Raw genomic sequence first — 18588 nt, forward strand, 5'->3', positions numbered from 1 at the left:
TGTCATCCTGCAGCTTTAAACTGGGGAAGACTCACTTTTTACATGTCTAATATATAAGATTTAATTAAAAGGCTGAGTGCAAGCTAATTTTACTTTGGGGTTTCTGCAAAGTACACCTTTCACTGACTGCACTGAATAAACAAACACTGTTTTTGTAGCAGGCAAGAGATTTTCAGGGGAAAATAAGCTCTCTGCCGAGGAGAGGAAATCTGCTGGTTGAATGAACTAAAGCTGTCAGAAGTGTTCATTAAAGGAACATTTTGGAGGGCATTTTCAGCTTTTAAGTTTACCTGAACTGCTCTTCTATCCAGCTACCATAGAAAAAAAGGATAGACTGTAGAGAGTCTGAATTTTAAGCATTTGCAAATAAAAAGCATTTTATAGGACACTCAATCAATGAGGTCTGTGTGATATTTGTAACAAACAAATATTCCTTACATGAAGAACAATTTCAGAATGGGAATAGTAAACATTTGTGTCAGTTAAAGTTCTTGGAATTTGGGAATGGAATATGCTGGGACTGATTCCCCACCGCCGCCAACCCCAATTAAATATTGGTGAAACTTGTTGGCTTTGATCTCTTGACCAAAGACTTAATTACAGCCCTTTCAGCCATATATTATCAATGAAGCTTTATCTGCTCCAGAGTGTGTTCTGAAAGCAGAAGGCTGTTTCCTCTTCTCTGAATCACATATGAAGCTTTGCACAGCATTTGATACCGACTAATTTAACTTAACAATTAGATTATATTATTAGATTATTCTCTTAGCTGTCAAGGTTTCTTATGTTAAAAAGGGGCGAAGTTCCTTAAAATCCTGAAGCCACATATGAGGTGCTAAACAAATACTTTGATTACAGTTCAGAACAGCATATTTAGTTTTATGTAATATTAAATAAAATTAGGCAACCTGTGTGACTAGGTACAGTTATTAAATAGTTTTATATAACAGGAAGAAAGCTTTAGTTTTGAGCTTCTGATACCTAAGGCGAATGTTTTGTTGTATCCAATTTTGGAAGTATCTTCTAATTAATTTCCTAAATTACTTATTAATTCCAGTGGAAATCCAGTCTCTAGAAGATAAAATTCAAGATGGACAGTGTCAAAAGTTGTAAACACGTAGAGGAAGGGAAAACGTGTGTGTCATAAGAGCAGCCCAAATTTGGGATGACAGGGAGAACACACTCAGAGCTGGTTTCTAACCTTTGTTTTACTGTGGCAGCAGAAATCTGTGTTGGAGGAAAACTTCTGATATTGAGAGACCTGGTCCTCTAAATTAGTGTGTGTGAATACTTGATCCACTCCCATCACTCCTCATGGAAGCAGGGGAAGGGGCTCTGAGTGTCAAGCCATGATTTTAATATCAGGACTTTCAGTTTTGCCATTAAGTTCAAACTGTCAAGAAATATTTCTGTTTAATTAGGATGTTTGACTATGGAGGTTGAAAGTAAAAAAAGTACCCAGCAATTTGGTTGTCTGAAGTTTACCAATAATTTCATAAAATCAGTTTTTCTTACATTGGGAGTGTTTTGCCCAAGTGTTTTACAGAAGGTAGGACTTGCAGATCTTAGTGGTGTAGAGAATTCCTTCAGGAATTCTACATTTTATGTTTAATTTGCCACTTCATTTTGAAATAATTATTTGTTGCAAAAATCTCTCTCTGCTGGCAAAGCTAAAATGTCTCCAGCTTTTTGTGTAGCTTCTCGGAGTAAATATCAAACAGTAATGTGAAGTCAGATTTTTCATTGAAAGCAATATCCACATTTTTAAATAAATTGTTAAATAACTAATCAATTTTCACATTAAAGCAAGACAGTGTCATTTCACATATTTACATGTAAGAGTTGAGCTAACCTGAAAGAGCATAAGCTTTCTGAAGTGGAAAAGCTTATATCTTGTCATAAATCTGGACTTTTTTACCAGCTTTAATGACTGTTTATGTAAAGTATGTTGGTATCCTTTGAACAAAGGATAAATATGCTTTGCAAACACAAACGTCTGCTTTTGTGAATGTGTGTTTAAAAAATCCCACCGTCTGTCACAGTAGAGAAGGGTTCTGAAAAAGGAGAGGGGAACACGACAGGGAAAAGAAGACAGGAAAACTGTAGACCTGCTTTTTGCAGGGGCAGATTGTGCAAAATAATGATTAAAAAAGTAATACTTTATTTTTTCTGGAACTCAAGCACGGGGAAGTTTATACGGGATCCCTCGAGCGCTGCGGGGTTTTCCTCCTCAGTCTATAGGCCTGATCATCATCTGAACTGCTTTCAAGGAGTAGGAGCCTCCCCGGTACTCAGCCCAAAATATTCCATCCTGGTACTTGCTCCTGTAGTGGCCTCCCCTGTACCACACCCCGTTGAGGTTGGAGTGGGCACACGCGTTGTACCACCAGCCGCCTTTGTGGAAGTGGGCACAGTTTCCTGTGGAACAGAGGGAAACGGGTGAGCTTCGGCTCTGAAGGGCAGCAACGGAGATTGCTGAATGTTTTTTGTTTTGTGGCTTATTCTCAGAGGGCACTTGGAAGTACTTCACAGCCTGTTGTGGTCACTTTGGTTGCTGCTCCTACTTGAATTATAAACTCTGTTGTAGCAGCAGCCGTTGGCAGAGAGGGGGGATTATTGACGCTGTGTTTAATGTGACAGCTGAAAATGAAGGAGATAACTCTTCTCAGGCTACCAGCACTGCTTCTCCATGAGCTAACATCCCAGGAACTCGGGTTATGTGCTGTTTAGAAATACTTTAAGGGAAGCCATGTGAGCTGATACAGCCCCAAGCAGCACATGGGGGCCACGGCTCCACAAAGACTTGCTTGTAACTTGTGTTTTTACTGTTACAGGCTTGTCTGAGAGTTTGCAGGATTTGTCCAGCTTTATGGTTACTGACAGCTGAGGAAAAGCAGTTGAAGTATTGCAGTCCCCAACCTTTCCTTTACTGCTAAGGGGAAAGCTGGAGGAAAGCAGCAAAAAAGTGTGCTTTAAGGAGGACAAAACCAATGATCTGCCCCTTTCTCAAGTATTGGTATGTAACTGAGCCTCTGCACGCTTGCAGTTCCTTTCATGGTGTCCAGAGGCTTTAGTTCCTGGTGATTATTGTTGTGGGAGCAGCACTACTTGGAGATCACCTGGGCAGGGATTCTGACTGTGCAGTCACATGGAAGCGATGAGATGTCCTTGAGCTAAACAGAGTTGCTGAAGCGTGTTCTCAGTGAGGGTAATAGAATTTGAATTTCTGACTGGTGCAGGGGCTTGAAGGGAGCGCTGCCAACGTGATTTGTGTCATCCTGGCTTTGAAGCATCTTTCAACAGAGTTGCTCTGTCAGAATTTACGTGCCGGTTTTGGGCGCTCTATTGCATTTTAAAAGCTGATACAACTAATGGACTGCACGTTCCTCGCTTTTCCCACCCACACCGGTTTCCTTACCTGAATACATGTCCCTGTCTCTGTCCAGTGTGGTGAACTGCTTCCCGTTGTGCCAGATCATGGAATCGCCGGCGTTCCCTTGGTACGTTCCCAGGCGCAGCCTGTAGAACTCGCTCTCGGGCTCCAGGCGGAAGCTGCTGTACTCGGCATAGACCTTCTTGTTGCTCCAGTCCTCCAGCTCAATCAATAGTCTGTAATTATCCTGATTGCTGAGCATGTAGATGTTTTCCAGTCCCAGCCAGTACTCTCCATCAATGTTTCCAAATCCTTTCTGTATGAGAGAAGATCAGAAGGGGGATGTTGGCTTAGTTTTTCTTGTTTGTCAAAACACTCAGCGGCAGGAGTGTTATAAACCATTGGAATTTGGGCACTGAAAGCCTTTAAGCTTCTGGATGACTGCTCAACACATGCATTTAAGTGCCTTATTTTGCTGCACTTGGACCGCTGAGCTGCACGAGATGCTGCCAGAATCGCTGCCAGCATCAGTAAAGGGAGCAAAATTTCTGTATTCTGGGCTGTCCTCTTCTTTTTAAGGTAAAGGGAGTGAGAACAGGGAAACTGAAACAATATATTTCTTGACAAAGCTAAGGGAATCTGTAAGAATGGATGAATAGTGGAATTTTAGGGATATATTTCCAGGTTGAAAAAGGCTGATTTATGGATCAGCCGTCTCGTTGTTCAAGGCAAATAACTTTTTGTTGCCTTTGTATTTCAACTAGTGTTGGGTTTTATTGTGAATTTAATCACACAATTCATCTGGGCTCTTTACTGGATTTATCAGAAATGAGATATAAAGGCATTTTTCTTTGCAAATCACAGACTGCCAGCACAATAGATGTGAAGTGATATTTCCTATCTGCTCTCTCCTCTGCCCAAGTTTGCTAATGTTTGGTGTTGCATTGTAATCAAAATGTTTATGGTTACTTTATGAGGCACTCCATAACTCCCCGATTACGTTTTATAACATTAACAGCTCCCAAACCAACCACATACTGTTCTGAGAAGTAAGGACTTTGAATAACTATTGATTTAATGATTATTGATTGATTGATGTATTGAAGAATTTATGTATTCATTATCGATTTAATAATTAATATTTGAACCATTAAGTTCAAGAAGCAAAAATCCGTATGTTGATTTTTTGTCAATTCCTTTGTATACATGATACTGTTGTTAAACTACTGATGGAGTTGAACGTGGCTCAGTTCTCTCTACAGATACAATGCAGGTGGCAATTGCAAATCCACTTCAAATGAGCACAACAGCATAGGGGAAAACTGTGTCCTGTATGTGTGAAGTCAGCACATTATTATTATTTAAAAACCCAACCAAATGGATTTTCAAATTTCCTGTTCAGCATGTAATTACTGCAAAGCAATGTCCATTTCTCACCCTGGGCATTCTGCCTGGTAGTGCATAATATCACAGTAACACACAGGAATGTGTTTCCCTTCACCAGCCTGACATCTTCAGATTTCTGACCTAAACTTACAAGTGGAGATTATTTCCTTCAGTTCGTTGTTAAGACTTTTTAAGTTGAGGCCCTGATGTTGCAAATCTTATGATGTGTTTAAATGAATAATTCCACTGGCTGAGTTTGCCTATTCATAAGGGAGACAATTAAGCTTTACAAGTACTTGCTGTAGTTCTCAGTGTGTTAATAAAAGTCATGTGTTTAGTTAGAGCTTTGTAATAAATGGCTTCCCAGTCACTGTCTAGAACAACATGTGTCTCCCAGTTGTGTTGTGCATCACAAATAGAGGCTATTTCAGACAAGCTGGTTCACACAAAGTTAACTATGCCTTGAGGGAAAATAGGACCTTCCCCGTGAAATATGTTTGCCTCTGAGGGGTGGCCACTCTTTCCAGTTATCCTTCTTCACCCACTGACTTTCTGCATTCTGTAATTTACCTTGTAACTGTCCCAGTTCCTGAAAAAGTTGACAGATCCATCTGTCCTCTTCTGAATAACTGCCCATCCTCCAGGGTCCAGGCTGTTCTCACACCACAGTTGCATTGGCTCGTTGCTGTTTTCAGGTTTGATCATGTAAATCCCACTGTTGGAATGTCCAGCTTCCTTGGCTTGTTGGCAGTCTTTGAATGGACCTTATGGACAAGAAATACTGTAAGCATTCAAGCTTGGCTGTGCAGTGCCCATTGTTCAGGAATATTTTGTAATGGAAAGTCAGTAATTCAATTCAGGTGTAAAGCTACCATGGAAAACAGTGCAAAAAGTTACTGTCTGAGATTAATTGTGTATATATAAATAAACATGTCACTATCCTCTCTGTGTATTTTTGAACCAAAACTTCATTTTGCTAAACAAATAATAGACTTTGTTTACCAACACCTAAGTTTTTTGTCTACTGTGTCCAAGATTTATACTCTGGCTCTTGATATTGAGATCCATTATGATTTTTATTAATTATTTTCTTCTTTTTCCTGTGTCATCCAGGCGTGATACACGTAGGTGGGTACTGATGAAAAAATAAGCAATGGAGAAGGATTTCTGAGGAGCTAAAAAGGCTCATAAACTTGTTTTTAGGGCTGTGGCTCTACAAAAATGCTGTTCCTGTTGTCAGTGCTGCTTGAAAGCTTTATTTTAGTCCATGTGAATAGTGGTTTTACAAATGCTACTTAGAGAAGGGCATCTGGTCATTCTGTAAGAAGGGTACCTTTGCCTTTCATTTTTTTGGTAATATTTTTATTTTCTGCTTTTTAGAAAAGAATTTGTTTGTCTGTCATGGCTTCAGTTGTTTTAGAGAGACTGGTTACTTACTAATGAAAAGCAAAGTGTGTTCTAATGACTGGTTAGTGATGGGTGCCCTAAATATGTCTGAAAACTCAGTATGTCTGAAAATAAATTACCTACAGCTTTGCTCTCTTCCTGGAAGGCTCATTTTCTCAAACATCCTTGGAAGTTCAGAGAGAACTCATCAGTCACAGGAGCAGCTCATGTGCAAAGCAGCATAGAAGACAGTTGTTGAGGTTATTCTTTAATCAAAAGTAGAGGTTGAGGGAGATTGACCTTCACTGCAGATTAAGGTTGTGTGACAAAAGCAAGTTGAAAATTGCACTTCTCTTACATTTTCAGGTAGTAGTTGCCAGTTTGACAAGTATATGATTAACAAAAAAATCCTTCAAGCATTTCATATTAATTAGAGTATATAAAGCTTATGTATCTAATGAAGAGAACTTGGAGCTTCTGGCCATGACAGAACTACCAGGGATGTCGCAGACATTGAGCCATCATTGTAAGTTCTGCTGCACTGTCAGGATTTGTGGTAGTTTTCCCATTCTTCCAGTGGAGGAATGGGAGTTCAGGAAAGAAATCCTGTAGCTGTGGTATATGAATGCTTTTTCTCTTGCTCACAATTATTAAAATTTCCATGTAGATTGTGAAAATTGCAGTTTGTCCACGGGATAGATAATTTTGTGGGTTAAGCTGGGTCTCACTTCCTTTCCTTGAACTGTTTAAATTTTGGGTGCTCTATAGCTGAACAGGGATGTTGTTCCAAAAGTGTTATTATAAAACAATTATTGCTTTAGAAAAAGTGTAAACAGCCAAGTCTTAATTTTTTGTAATGTTAATTGAACGGTCAGAGGAGCTCGATTAGATCTGCTGGATATTATCTAATGTGATTTCTACTGGAAGAGGAATTGAGGACTCATTTTTCCATGAGAGACCTAAGCAGATGTTTGGATTGTTTTTAAGGCAGACAGAGTTGTACCAGTCTGTTTATATAATGCTCTTGAATCACTTCTAAAATGCAGCTGGCATTACGGAAACAGGATGCATCTTGTCTGCTTTGCTGCTCAGGTTTGTCTGTGTGCAGAAGTACTCTGAGAAGATGAGCTGTTAAATATTTCACTTCTAAAACTGTGGTTTAGATGTATGATTTAGTGCAGATGATATTCTGTGGTAAATTAAATGTGGTAGAGAAGGAAAGGGATTAAATATTTTAGGTTGAAAGCTTAATAACTTGGTGGCGTAATAATTTTAAGAGGCCAAATGTTATCTTGAGCAGATGATATAGAAGCTGTGCTTGTTTAAACTTCATATAGAGGATTTGGGGGGGCAATAGTAGAGGAAAAGTTCAAAATAAAACTGGACTATTAATATATTAAATTATATTGTTAACTGAGAGGTATTAGTAGGGATGTGGGGGGGGGAGGATGTGTAATTTTCAAGTACTGGGTTACCTTGAAGCTACTTTTTGCAACAATGGTGGCAATAAATTTTGGGGCCACTGATTGTCATTATTAAACTTGAGGTAATTGTGACAACCGTAATTCACAGTAAAGTTATCCTTCCTCAAATTTCAGAGCAGTATTTGTGCAAATTACCCAAACTACCCAAAAATAGAACCCTCATCCTTCTGTTCCCCATGTATTTTGAGTTTTACTCTCTACCCACAATATTAAGATGTGCATTGACCCTTCTGTAAATTTATGTTGTGTGCAAGTACTTTTAAGGAGCTTTCACCTCCTGTATCTGATGAAGTTGTACCTACTTGTTTGTCCAGGTTTTTATTCTGACATAAGCCTTTAACAGACCTATTTTTAATTGGGCTCTTTGGTTTTCATTGGTCTTTTTTGACATCTTTATACATTATAAATAGTCATTATCTTTTAACTGTAAAGGTGGCTTTTCTATGACATAGTTTTCATTCTGTGCACTGTTAAATCTGCTTACCTTAATTTTAAAAGTCAGAGATAATAACTGGGCGTTGTGTTGGAATTGGGGGTTTGATGATTGACCAGCTGTAGCAATTCTCAATCCTCCTTTTCTCAAGGCACTGCAAGAAGCACTTCAACTTCCAACTCAAGAAAACAGTATTAAAGGAAGTTGAAGAATGTTAAAATAAGTGTCCTAAGATTTCTTTGTGTTCCCCTGCAAGAACGGCTTCAAACTCTGAACTTTTTAAGGGTTAAGGGGTTAGTGAAAATCAGGGTAGATAATTTAGGGGATAATACTCCTCGTGTTGTATGTGCAGCAGGCACGTATTGAGGGAGAAGAAGATGCATTTAGAACCAAACTTTGAAGTGAGGGTTTGCTGGGAAGCAGGAAGTTGTGTTTTTTTAGAATTATACTTCTGCTGTCTGACCAGACATCAGCGTGATGCTTCGGTAAGAGCTGTTTCCTTTGTGCCATGATGTGCAATTGCAATTCCCGTGATATCTGGCATTTTAGTTGGGCTCGTGCCTGAATTTTCTGCAGGCCTTGAATAAAAATAGTTGTCCTTTACATCAGCAGCTGGTTGGTTGTAATGCTGCAGAACAGTCACAAATATTTGGCTTCATTTTAGAAATCAAGTTAACTTTCAGCTGTGACTAAAGGCAATTTGAAAGAAAAAAACAAAACAAAACAACCAAAACCCCTGACCAAACCCTTTTGCTGTGCTGACAGAAGCCAAGAGTAAGCCCTTGAATGGATGTCTGAGAACTTGTTTTTCTGAATCCTTGGATTTTTTAAAAAATCACAATTCTGTCAATATTTTAATAAAGTGAGAAACGTGATTTCAGGGCAGCTCAGAGGTAGTTAATTATCTTGTCACTAATTTTGATTTCTGGTGATAAATGAATTTATCTACTGACCCGAAGAATGCAGTATGTGAAGATGTGATACAGTCTCCTGAATATATGTTCATAATATTTATAGTATTAGTTTAACTTGCCATCCCCTACTGCCATCTAATTACTGGGAATGTAGTTACTGATTTTAAATTTTCAAAGCTGAGTGCATCTAATTGGATCCAGCCTTGATTCAGTTATCCTTTCAAACTTATCACTCTTGAACATTTCAACCAAACACTTAGAGACTTACTGCACAACTGTGATGGTGGATTTGGATGTTCATTTTAAAGCAGGTCAGAATAGAAGGATGAAAAGTCTTCCAGCAGGATTAGCTTCTGGCAAATGTGTATATGTAAGAATAAAGAAGAACTGCTTAAAATCACTTCTTTTGTTTAAGATGAATTAGTTTCTCTTATTCGCCCTTGCCTGCTGCTGTAAGATGTGGCTGACAGGCATCATCAAAGAAACATGTAAATAGTAGAAAGTTTATACTAATACTGAATTTTCATTCCTGTAACTCAAACCCAGCTGGAGAGAGAAAACCCCCAATATTTTGTGACTTAAAGGTGTAAATTGTTCAGACTGAAATTCTGAGTATCAGCCGTTTCAACAAATTCATCTTATGCAGAAATAGGTTGTTTGGCAAACTCAAGCCTTCCCTGGGAGGTGGCAGGGGGAGAGAAAATCAGGAGCAAGGGCAAGCTGTACCAGGTACTTTCAGTTCTTGGTTCTATGTTTGCAGTGGGGACAGTTTCACTCCGAAATGGAGAGATCTCAGGTTAGACAGACAGCGACAGGAACTTACCCTCATTAATCAGAGCCAGTGGTGGCACTCTGAAAGGACTCTTTGTAGGAGAAGTGGCTGGATCAGGTGGTGGCCTTACATCTCTGGGGTATCCCGGGTCTCTCTGTATCTCATTACCTCCCAGAAGGACGGGAGTGTAGGGCTGGCTGTTGGGAATGTGCTGTGGCACCACTTGGACGAGGGGTGGGGACCCGTGGGTGTCCTGTCGAGAGAAGATTCTCAAGCACTGCTCTTCCAGCAGTGAGATAGTCACAGACTGGTTGTTTACCAGATCAGTCAGTGCTGCGTATTTTACTTCGAGCTCCTTGTATTTCGTTGCCATCCTCAGCATTTCTGTTGTGACGTTCAGGACTTTGTTTTCCAGTTGGGAAAGCTCCAGCGAGTTGTCACGCTTCCGGATGATCTCGTGCAAGAGTTGCATGTACAGTTGGGTGACCCGGGAGTTCATGTTCCGACTTTCTTTCCTCAGTAATTTGACTTCGTTCACAATGTTTCCATCCACGTCCACCACCAACTGCAAAATGTCAATCTCCCGCTTTTGCTTGGACAGCACATCCTTCAGGTTCTCGATGTCCATCCTGGTGACTTCGTCCTTCCTGTTCCCGGCGGCCGGTCCGTTGGTGTTCACGCAAATTGGCCCCGTGATTTTTTGTTCTGGGACCAAGAAGGTGTAGCCACATTTCTTCCCTTCCTCTCCACCCTCTGCTGAGCGAGGGTGTCTCCGTTGGGGCGTCTTGCTCGGCGTGGATTGTTCCGTGCAGCGCCCGATGGACAACAGCAGGAACAGCAGGACACCCAAAGTCCACTTGAATATCTTCATTTTAACACGAGTGTGGTGACCGTCGGGAGGCTGTTGAACAGATAAAAGATAAAGTCATAAATTAGAGGCAGAACTAAGGTTCCTTGACTGTTAAACTACCTGAACTGGTGAGTTTGCCGTGGTGTGGAGCCAAGCCTTTGGAATCCCTTACTTGGAGTTAGATTCCTTTAGATTACTGTCAAAGGTCAGCTTTCTGGTTTGAGCAGCAAACACCGAAATTTAGATGCAGGATTTAGTAGAGAAGTTGTTGCAACAGATAAATTTTCAGAAACAATGTTCTGCTCAGATTCTGTGTTACACTTTCAGTGTCGACGAGACTGCTCAGGTCTGTGCTCACTGCACAAGGTTATAGAACATCCAGTGCTTGCAGAATAAATTATTTCTATAAATGTTATAATTTGGATTATATAAACGTTTCTGGTCCTCTCTTAGCTTTATATACGTATACATATAGATGTATAATTTGCTAATTACTATATAAATACCTATTTATATATAAACCCATTTTTTTTGAATTTATATATACACAGGTGTAGTAGATATATATATATTGAAAAATATATCTTTAACACTATTTTTGGACAGTGGTGTTAGGCAGGAGATTAGCTTAAGGTAGTTGTCTTACCCATTGAGAATTACTTATTCAAGTAACTTTACGTTTGTAAGAAAAGCTTGGGACACTGGTCTGGATGTGTGTCCCTATTTAGTTGCCTTGAGATGCACATTTCAAATTGTTGTCACGCTATTTTTGTGTTTTTGAGAAGATTTGTATCCAAATAATAGTGAAATATCAGGTGTGTTACCACTATAAATACCATACTGGAGTGTTTCACTCATCTTTAAAGGAAAATAATTAATTTCTCTTAACTTTGTGTAAAGACTTGAAATTATAAAAATCTGGGAATTTTTTTGAGGCATGTTTTTAGCTTTAAACATTTGAGATGATAAACAAAGGTAGCACTTAAATAAGGGGGGGAAAGCCCTCTTTTTTATGTTTTGTTTGCTTTGTGAAGCAGATCACTGTTCTTATCTCAGCTGTTGATCTGGCTTTCCTTGCCAGGCTACTTCTACAAGCCCTTGTACAGTGGCCTTGGGATAATTACAGGGAGAAATACAGTAAGAGCAGGGAAAGTTAATTATCATGCTGTTGCTGCTAAGTTGGAGTTAAGTGCATTTGGCAATCCTGAGACATGGCCCTGAAGGAGAAGCAGAGCTGTGCTGCTTCCTTCACATTCACATTTACAAACCATGAGGTGACTTTTGGATCAGGTCACTTCTCCCAGTTCTGTTACTGGCTTTAATATTATTGCTACAAATGGTGTCTGCTCAACCTCAGTAAACCTGTCAAGTCTTTCTTTTTCTGGCTTCACTAAAAGTGGTTACAAGCTTCCAACCATGCTGCATGTGGAGTTGGATCTAGGAATCTTGATTAAATGTGCCAGTGTTGCCTAAAAATTAACTTTTTGTTTGGCTGAAGGTTGTATTGCAAGCTCTGCTTCTGGGAGGGGGATGAATGGAGGGAACACATAAATTTGAGGAAGTTTATTTCAAAACAGTTATTTCTCTTAGTTTGTAGTAATAGGTATTTTGCTGTCTACTAGTAAATTTATTTTTTTTTCAAAAACAGAACTTAAAATATTGTTGATATTTCTCTGCTGAAAGTGTTCTGTTTAAAGAAAAAAAAAAGATAGGAAAAAGTATCGCTTTTCTCTAGAGCTGGTTGTGTGTTTTTCTTTGGTAATTTCAGACAGTTAAAATATTAATCACTTGAACAGTGCTCAGATTTGGAAGTTCATTAGGTTAAATGTTCACATGAATCATGGGAAACACGTGGGGAACTGCTCTGTGTGTGGTTTCTAAGCTGACAAGGATGAGCTGAATTAATTGTCTGAAGCTTAAAAACTCTTCGCGTCTCCTAAATTATTTTTCAATACTTTTATGTTCAGTGTTTGCAGATTGAGGGAGAGTGACTTCATGGCATCTGGTTGGGGATGAAGCCATAGCACAAGCCCAGTATTTTACTATTTTCACAGTATATAATAGCTACTTCATAGTCCAAGAAAGTGAATGGCACTTTAGTTCTTGGTAGCTTTTAAATACCCTACAGAGTTACTGAAATAATGAATGGCTGGGGATTTTCCCCACAGCAGCACATTTTTTCCCCTGAAATACATTAAAACTTAAATGAATCTTTCAAAACCAAACACTTTGCAACACAGCCCACGTTCTGACCATGTATTCTGCTGCAGTCTGCTTTCTGCATTTCTTTTAATATTAAATGTGTTCATTTTGAACTTTTACCCTTATGTGTTAAAGTTACAAGTTCTGTGTCTATATATGTGCTGTCAGACCATTAAATGAATTACAGGGTCTAGTACAGCACAGCCAAATGCAGCAGCTGCATAAGATTATGCTCTAGAATTTCAAATGATTCAAATGTCTTGCAGTAAACTGAGACATTCAGATAAGCAGGGATGAGTTCCTTCCAAGAATCTACCTGGTAGGGAATGTGTATGCCCCCCTGGAAATTTTGATGGTGAAAAAAATGAAATGTCTTAAAATGTCGCTTGTCATGTTTAAGCAGCTTAGTGCCTAACTTGTTATACAAGAATAGGTTCTGAGCAAGATATTTACCTGGAGTTTTAATCAGTTTAGAAGGAAATGAAAATACTGTTTCAGAAATTTCCTGATGTTCTGGGCAAGCAGCTTAAAAAAATAGGAGCTGTTTATCCAAAGTATCACAGGATGATAGCCTTAATATGTAAGACCTAAGTGACAAATTAAAATTAGAGTTGGGAAATAGTTTTAGGGTTTTTGAATCAGACACATTCTGCCTAGATTCCCAGGTTTAGATGTTTAGGTGGTGGCAGAACTGTTAGGAGACAGTTGAGGCTCAGGGATCGGATCACGGAGAACCACAGTCTCCAACCCCCCCTGCAAGTCTGGAGTTGCTTCTATTGAGTGGGGCTGCTGGAATACCTGGTTGCAGACCTTGGAAATGAGGTGAAGGAATTTGTGATTGCAGATACTATTGCTTTAAAATACGTTCTTTAACTCCTTGTTAACTGTCATGTTTTTAAATTGGAATAAGCTGTCGCTTCGGTTGGTTCTGTCATGTTTCTGCGCCACCCGGTTTTGGGGCTCGGGTTTCTGTAGAAGTTGCATTACGTCTGTTCTGACACACGGGTGTTTTATGGCTTCTGCAGGGGAAAATGTGCCATTATTCATAGCAACACAGACTTCTTCATCAGCCTGTCAGAAACACTCAGAGCCATGGACAGAGTTTCAATACCATTTTACATTTAATGCCATTTCTTTTCTTCTCGTTTCTTTCTTTTTCCAGACTGATCCCCATGCAAAAAAAACTCAACTTGTTTTCAAAATTAGTCTTGGACTTATTACTTTTAAAAGTGCTTAAAGGAACAAAAATTCTAATTTAAAAGAGCAAAACAAGCCAGTAACTACTATTTTTTACTACTGTAACACAGACTGTGTTATCCCCCCAAATATTTTATCTCAAAGACAGAGTTGCAGGGATGAGGGTGTGTGGAAGTTGGTATATATTTGGCATTCTTCAGCTTTCTGTACAACAAACTATTCATTCTTTGTTGTACTGCTGTGACTCAGGTTCAGCAGGATGTAGAATTTGGAAACCCACAACACAAATTGGAGTCTATTCTTCCAGAGCTGACGAAGGCTCTCGTTCTCCCTGGGCAGTGTAGGGTGTGATGGGTGAATGTAACAAAGGTGTCGCAGGTAAATGGGAATATAGGATTCCCTTTGTATGGGAAATGCTGTATCAGTACATAGCTTTATTCAGAATAATTATTAAAATAATATGATCAAGTGATAAATTCCTGTTATATGTAACAGGAAGAGAAACAGGTTTCTTTGAGAAAGTAAATTTATAATACTGAGACTAAAGATCCTCTGAGACCAGTTATTGATGTTATACATGCTTCATTTTCTTTTGAGCTTTGCCTAAGCAGCTGAAATCAATAAACCCAGCTACGTTCCCCTATGTCTACACAGGATAAGTGAGGATTTCTGTGGATTTTTTTGGCTTAGAACTGGGCCCATAACATTAGAAGGACCAGTGATGTGGGGAAAACAATCTTATTATAGGAGAAACGCTCACATGGATTTTCAATATATCTCTGTGTTTAAGTAAGTTACTTTTCCCTGTATAAACAAGTGCTTTTCCGGCAAGTCCCTCTGCCTCTGCTGAAATAACAGGATTACTTTGAATTGTATTGACTGGGATCCAGGAATAATATGTTCTTGGGTTTTGTTCGTCACAGACGTGATGTATTGAGTCACAGAACTCGACCTCTTGAAGATGAATATGAATCTGATTCCATTTAGGAAAGGCAATCGAAAAGTCATCAAGGGCTTTTGAAGTAGTCATTGAAAACGTGTCACTTTTAAAAATGATGAATTCCTAGAAATCCTCTGCCAAAGAGGTTTGTAAATCTTGTCATAGTAGGTATTCCGAAAGCACAGCACAATTTCATAACATTTCCAGATATTTTGGTCAAGTTTTTTTTAATGTGAGGGTTCCTTTACATATGTTGGCGGCCACTGTGTGTGTTTGCACTGTTTGAACAGGCAGGTACAACGAAATGGTGCGTTTTGTCTTTGGAAATGTGTGATTTGGGGGCTCCAGAGTTCTCTTTAAAACAGATAGTGAAGATATGAAGCATCTAGCTGTGTTTGCTATAGGAAATTTTACTTCATTCATTGGTGTATAAATGTTAAGGACCAAACCAACAGGGCAGATCACAAAAAACAAAGCCCAATATTACAGTAATTAAGACCTGATAGATGTGGTTACTGCCAAAAGTTTAAAGGTTCAAATTCCTTTAAAACTTTAAATAGTATATTTTCCCACCATACTTCAGATCATGCTTTTGGCAGCAGCGAAATATTAGTATTGCATTATTTGTTTTAAAATAAACATTTCAAAACTTGCACTCCGGAGTTGGAAGGCAGCAAAGGGGAGAGAGTTAAAACCTTGCACACAGCCAGTTTATTGCTTTAAAATTATTGACTCAGCTGTTTTCATTTGTGGGAGATTTAGGAATTGTTCTAAGCAGTGTAAATCAGAGCCTTGGCTGATGATGAATGAACGGAGCCTGGTGTCCAGAGCACACCATGTGCCTCAAATGGGGGTTGTGGTGGTGGTGTTGTTTGCATTGTTCTCCTTCATATGTAAATAAGCACAAAAGGATAGTAAGGAAAAGGGCTCAAAAACCTGGAAAGGATCCATCTTTTTTGTTTGTCAAGGCTGCTTCAGACTTTTTTCCTCCCATAGCTACCAAATCTTAACTAAGTTTGCTTTCTGTAATACTTTGCTGCTCCTTTTAGCATCAGCCCCTTCGTTCTCTCTCACTGTGTCAGACATCTCTGAGTTTGTTCATACAAATACACAACTTAAATTTTAATTTCCATTGTTCTGGATTATTTACTGTATTTTAATTTTCAAGTCAGCACGAAGAAAGGAAAAAAAGTAGAAAATTATTATTAGCAAGTATTAGCAAGTCTTTTTTTGACTTTATCTGTACTTTTGTGTTTTGTTTGTAAACAACTTCCTTGTTTTAATCATTGACTTGCAGCAGTGTCCTTCCCCCTCCCTCTCCCCAAACAGCTGTAACAAACCCCTCAGTTTTCCACTTAATATAGTTTTGCCTTGTACACTGCATTTCATGTTTACGAAATGGATCTTTATTTAGAAACAAACTGCAGTTCAGTTGAGGTACAATTCACTTCCCAGAAATTGTTGAAAGAAGGGATTAGTGCCTGTGGCAGCAATGTCTTTGGATTTTCAGCTGCACAATTGCTTGTGCTACAAACTTGATTATGTTCTGAATCACTGTACGACTGGTTTCTTGGTTGGCTCCACAACTCGGGCAACTTCCACTCCTCAGAAGTACCATAAATAAAAATGTACTTGAGACGGTATACAATGATTGCTACTTACAGATGTGCATTGATTTGCTTGGGACTTTTCACAGTGGTTTTATTGAGGTATCCATTTTCTAGTTCTAGTAATGCTAGGTCTATGCTCTGGTGTTGGGTGAAATCCAGCTTCCCTGAAATCGATAGGGGTTTTGGCTTTTGCTTTCTGGTAGGATCGGAATTTCACGTTAGTATGTTCACAGTACCCAAATTACATGCTTAGCAAAGACTCTGGGAGTGCTAATTTTCTGTAACTGTAGATAACAATACAGCTAAACAACTGAAACTAGTTCACCCTTACAACTGGAACGAGTTAGTCTCTGCTCTTATGCAGAGTCCTTTCTAATGCTTTCCAAGTTTCCAAAGTCTACCAAATGCCACAAAAATGAGTTTTAATGTCAGTTGTCAATTTTTTCTCAGGCTGAGAAGGATTTGTTTCTTCACCATTGTGTGTTGAGGGAGATGTATGTAGCATTCACAAATAGCTCAAAATGAAACTTGCAAGTAAGAATAACTTTAAAACTTACCAAGAAAAAAAGTCTTCCAGCTGGTTTTGCTTCTGTGGGAGATGGAAAATCCAGAGGCCAAGTTGCTTTTTCTTCCTGTATTACCCGATGCTGTGGATTGTTAATCTGCAGTTGGAGCTGAAAACTGCTTTTGTCTTTCTCTGTTAGATCCAAGCTGTACTGAGGAATTGGGCTTCTCCATACGATAACCAAACTAACTGATCATTTAAAAAAGGGGAAAAAAAGTAATGCTCCGGTGTGCGTTATTCCAGAAGAGAGAAAGAAATGGTTTTTTGAAACTGCAGTGTTTTATTCTCACAGAATAGAGCAGAAGTGCTCTAACCAGCTCCAGCTGACCCAGATTCCATATACATCACTTTTGGACAGTGTTTTTTTTAAACAAACACACGCTCGGCTCAGCCGTTCGGCCCACCTATGATGTCACCGCGAGCACTCGGAGAGCAGGAGAAACTCCTCCTTCGGATTTCCTATCCATACCCTCCAGAAAAGGAGGGGGTAGGGAGGTTGAGAAGTCAGGAACAAGGAAAGATTGTTTGCCAGTAGAAGGGAGGTACCATATGGCAACGGACTGTGCAAGAGTTCAGCAGGCAATTACAAATCAAACATTTTTACTATGCTGCCTAAAGATGCCTTTCAAGTTATTACAGTACTGGGCTTCATTTAGAAGAAAGATTCTTTCAGGCTGATAAAACTTGATTTGTGTTGCTGGGAATAAAAGGGGCAGCCTGGCTGGATACAACAGGAAAAATGAAGCATTTGTAGTCTAGAAGAATGTTCGACAGAATGTCGCGTTCAATTCTTGACGTTCGCTTAATAAGAAACAGCTCCGGTTGTTAAAGGCACGAAGCCTCCGATACATGTGGAAAATGTTAAAACTCTGTGTGTGTGTGTGATGGTTTTGGGTAGGTATCAGAATGTTTGATAACATCTGACCAGTGTTAGAAGTAGCAAAAGCCACAGAGATTACGCTCCTTGAGGAAAGCAGAGAGTCTGGGTTGGGTTCCGTCCGTGCTCAGCCAGCACTTGAGTACGTTCCGTTTGCTGCCATTGATCCTTTCAGCTTCCTCACAAAGGCTGTGCCAGTTACATCTGAAAGAGAATTACCCTCGTGTGCCTTCAGAATTATTTTAGATTTCATACATCCAGTAGCTTCAGAGAGCTGCTCTCCACGGGAGAGTTGTTGACTTAGCTAAAAGAAAAATTCTGTGCTTAATTGAGCAAGTCATTCAGAGAGATAATCCTACAAATACAGTGGTTTATAAAATCCTGCATAATAGTGCAGGTGCCTGTTACAGGGAATTTCCTTAATTATAGTTAATAAGCATGATTTACTTCTTTCTGTGGAAGACTGAGCAGGTTTGGGATTTTTAAGGCTCGTTTGGACATAGCTTAGTACAGTTAGGTTCGGGACAACTCACACACTGTAGCATGGCAATTAAAGGGGACTGCCTGATGGTTCTGATTATCCTTTCTATTTTTTAATA

General features: G+C 39.3%; 2 protein-coding genes across 5 annotated transcripts in view; one reads left to right on the forward strand and one right to left on the reverse strand.

Annotated features, from left to right (window-relative positions):
* Positions 1-18588, forward strand: part of RALGPS2 (Ral GEF with PH domain and SH3 binding motif 2) — a 106095-nt gene that overhangs the window by 51557 nt on the left and 35950 nt on the right. The gene's annotated exons all lie outside the window — the stretch shown is intronic.
* ANGPTL1 (angiopoietin like 1) lies at positions 2139-17427 on the reverse strand. Its single transcript, XM_027740624.2, has 5 exons — positions 17105-17427; positions 9800-10649; positions 5330-5523; positions 3419-3689; positions 2139-2418 (listed from the first exon to the last, which is right to left on the reverse strand). Exons 2-5 carry the CDS (start codon positions 10617-10619, stop codon positions 2231-2233), a joined length of 1473 nt encoding a protein of 490 aa, XP_027596425.1. The 5' UTR covers positions 10620-10649; positions 17105-17427; the 3' UTR covers positions 2139-2230.

This window comes from Pipra filicauda, unplaced genomic scaffold (assembly GCF_003945595.2).
Source record: "Pipra filicauda isolate LSUMZ 115617 unplaced genomic scaffold, ASM394559v2 scaffold114_size2234877_pilon, whole genome shotgun sequence".
NCBI lineage: Eukaryota > Metazoa > Chordata > Aves > Passeriformes > Pipridae > Pipra > Pipra filicauda.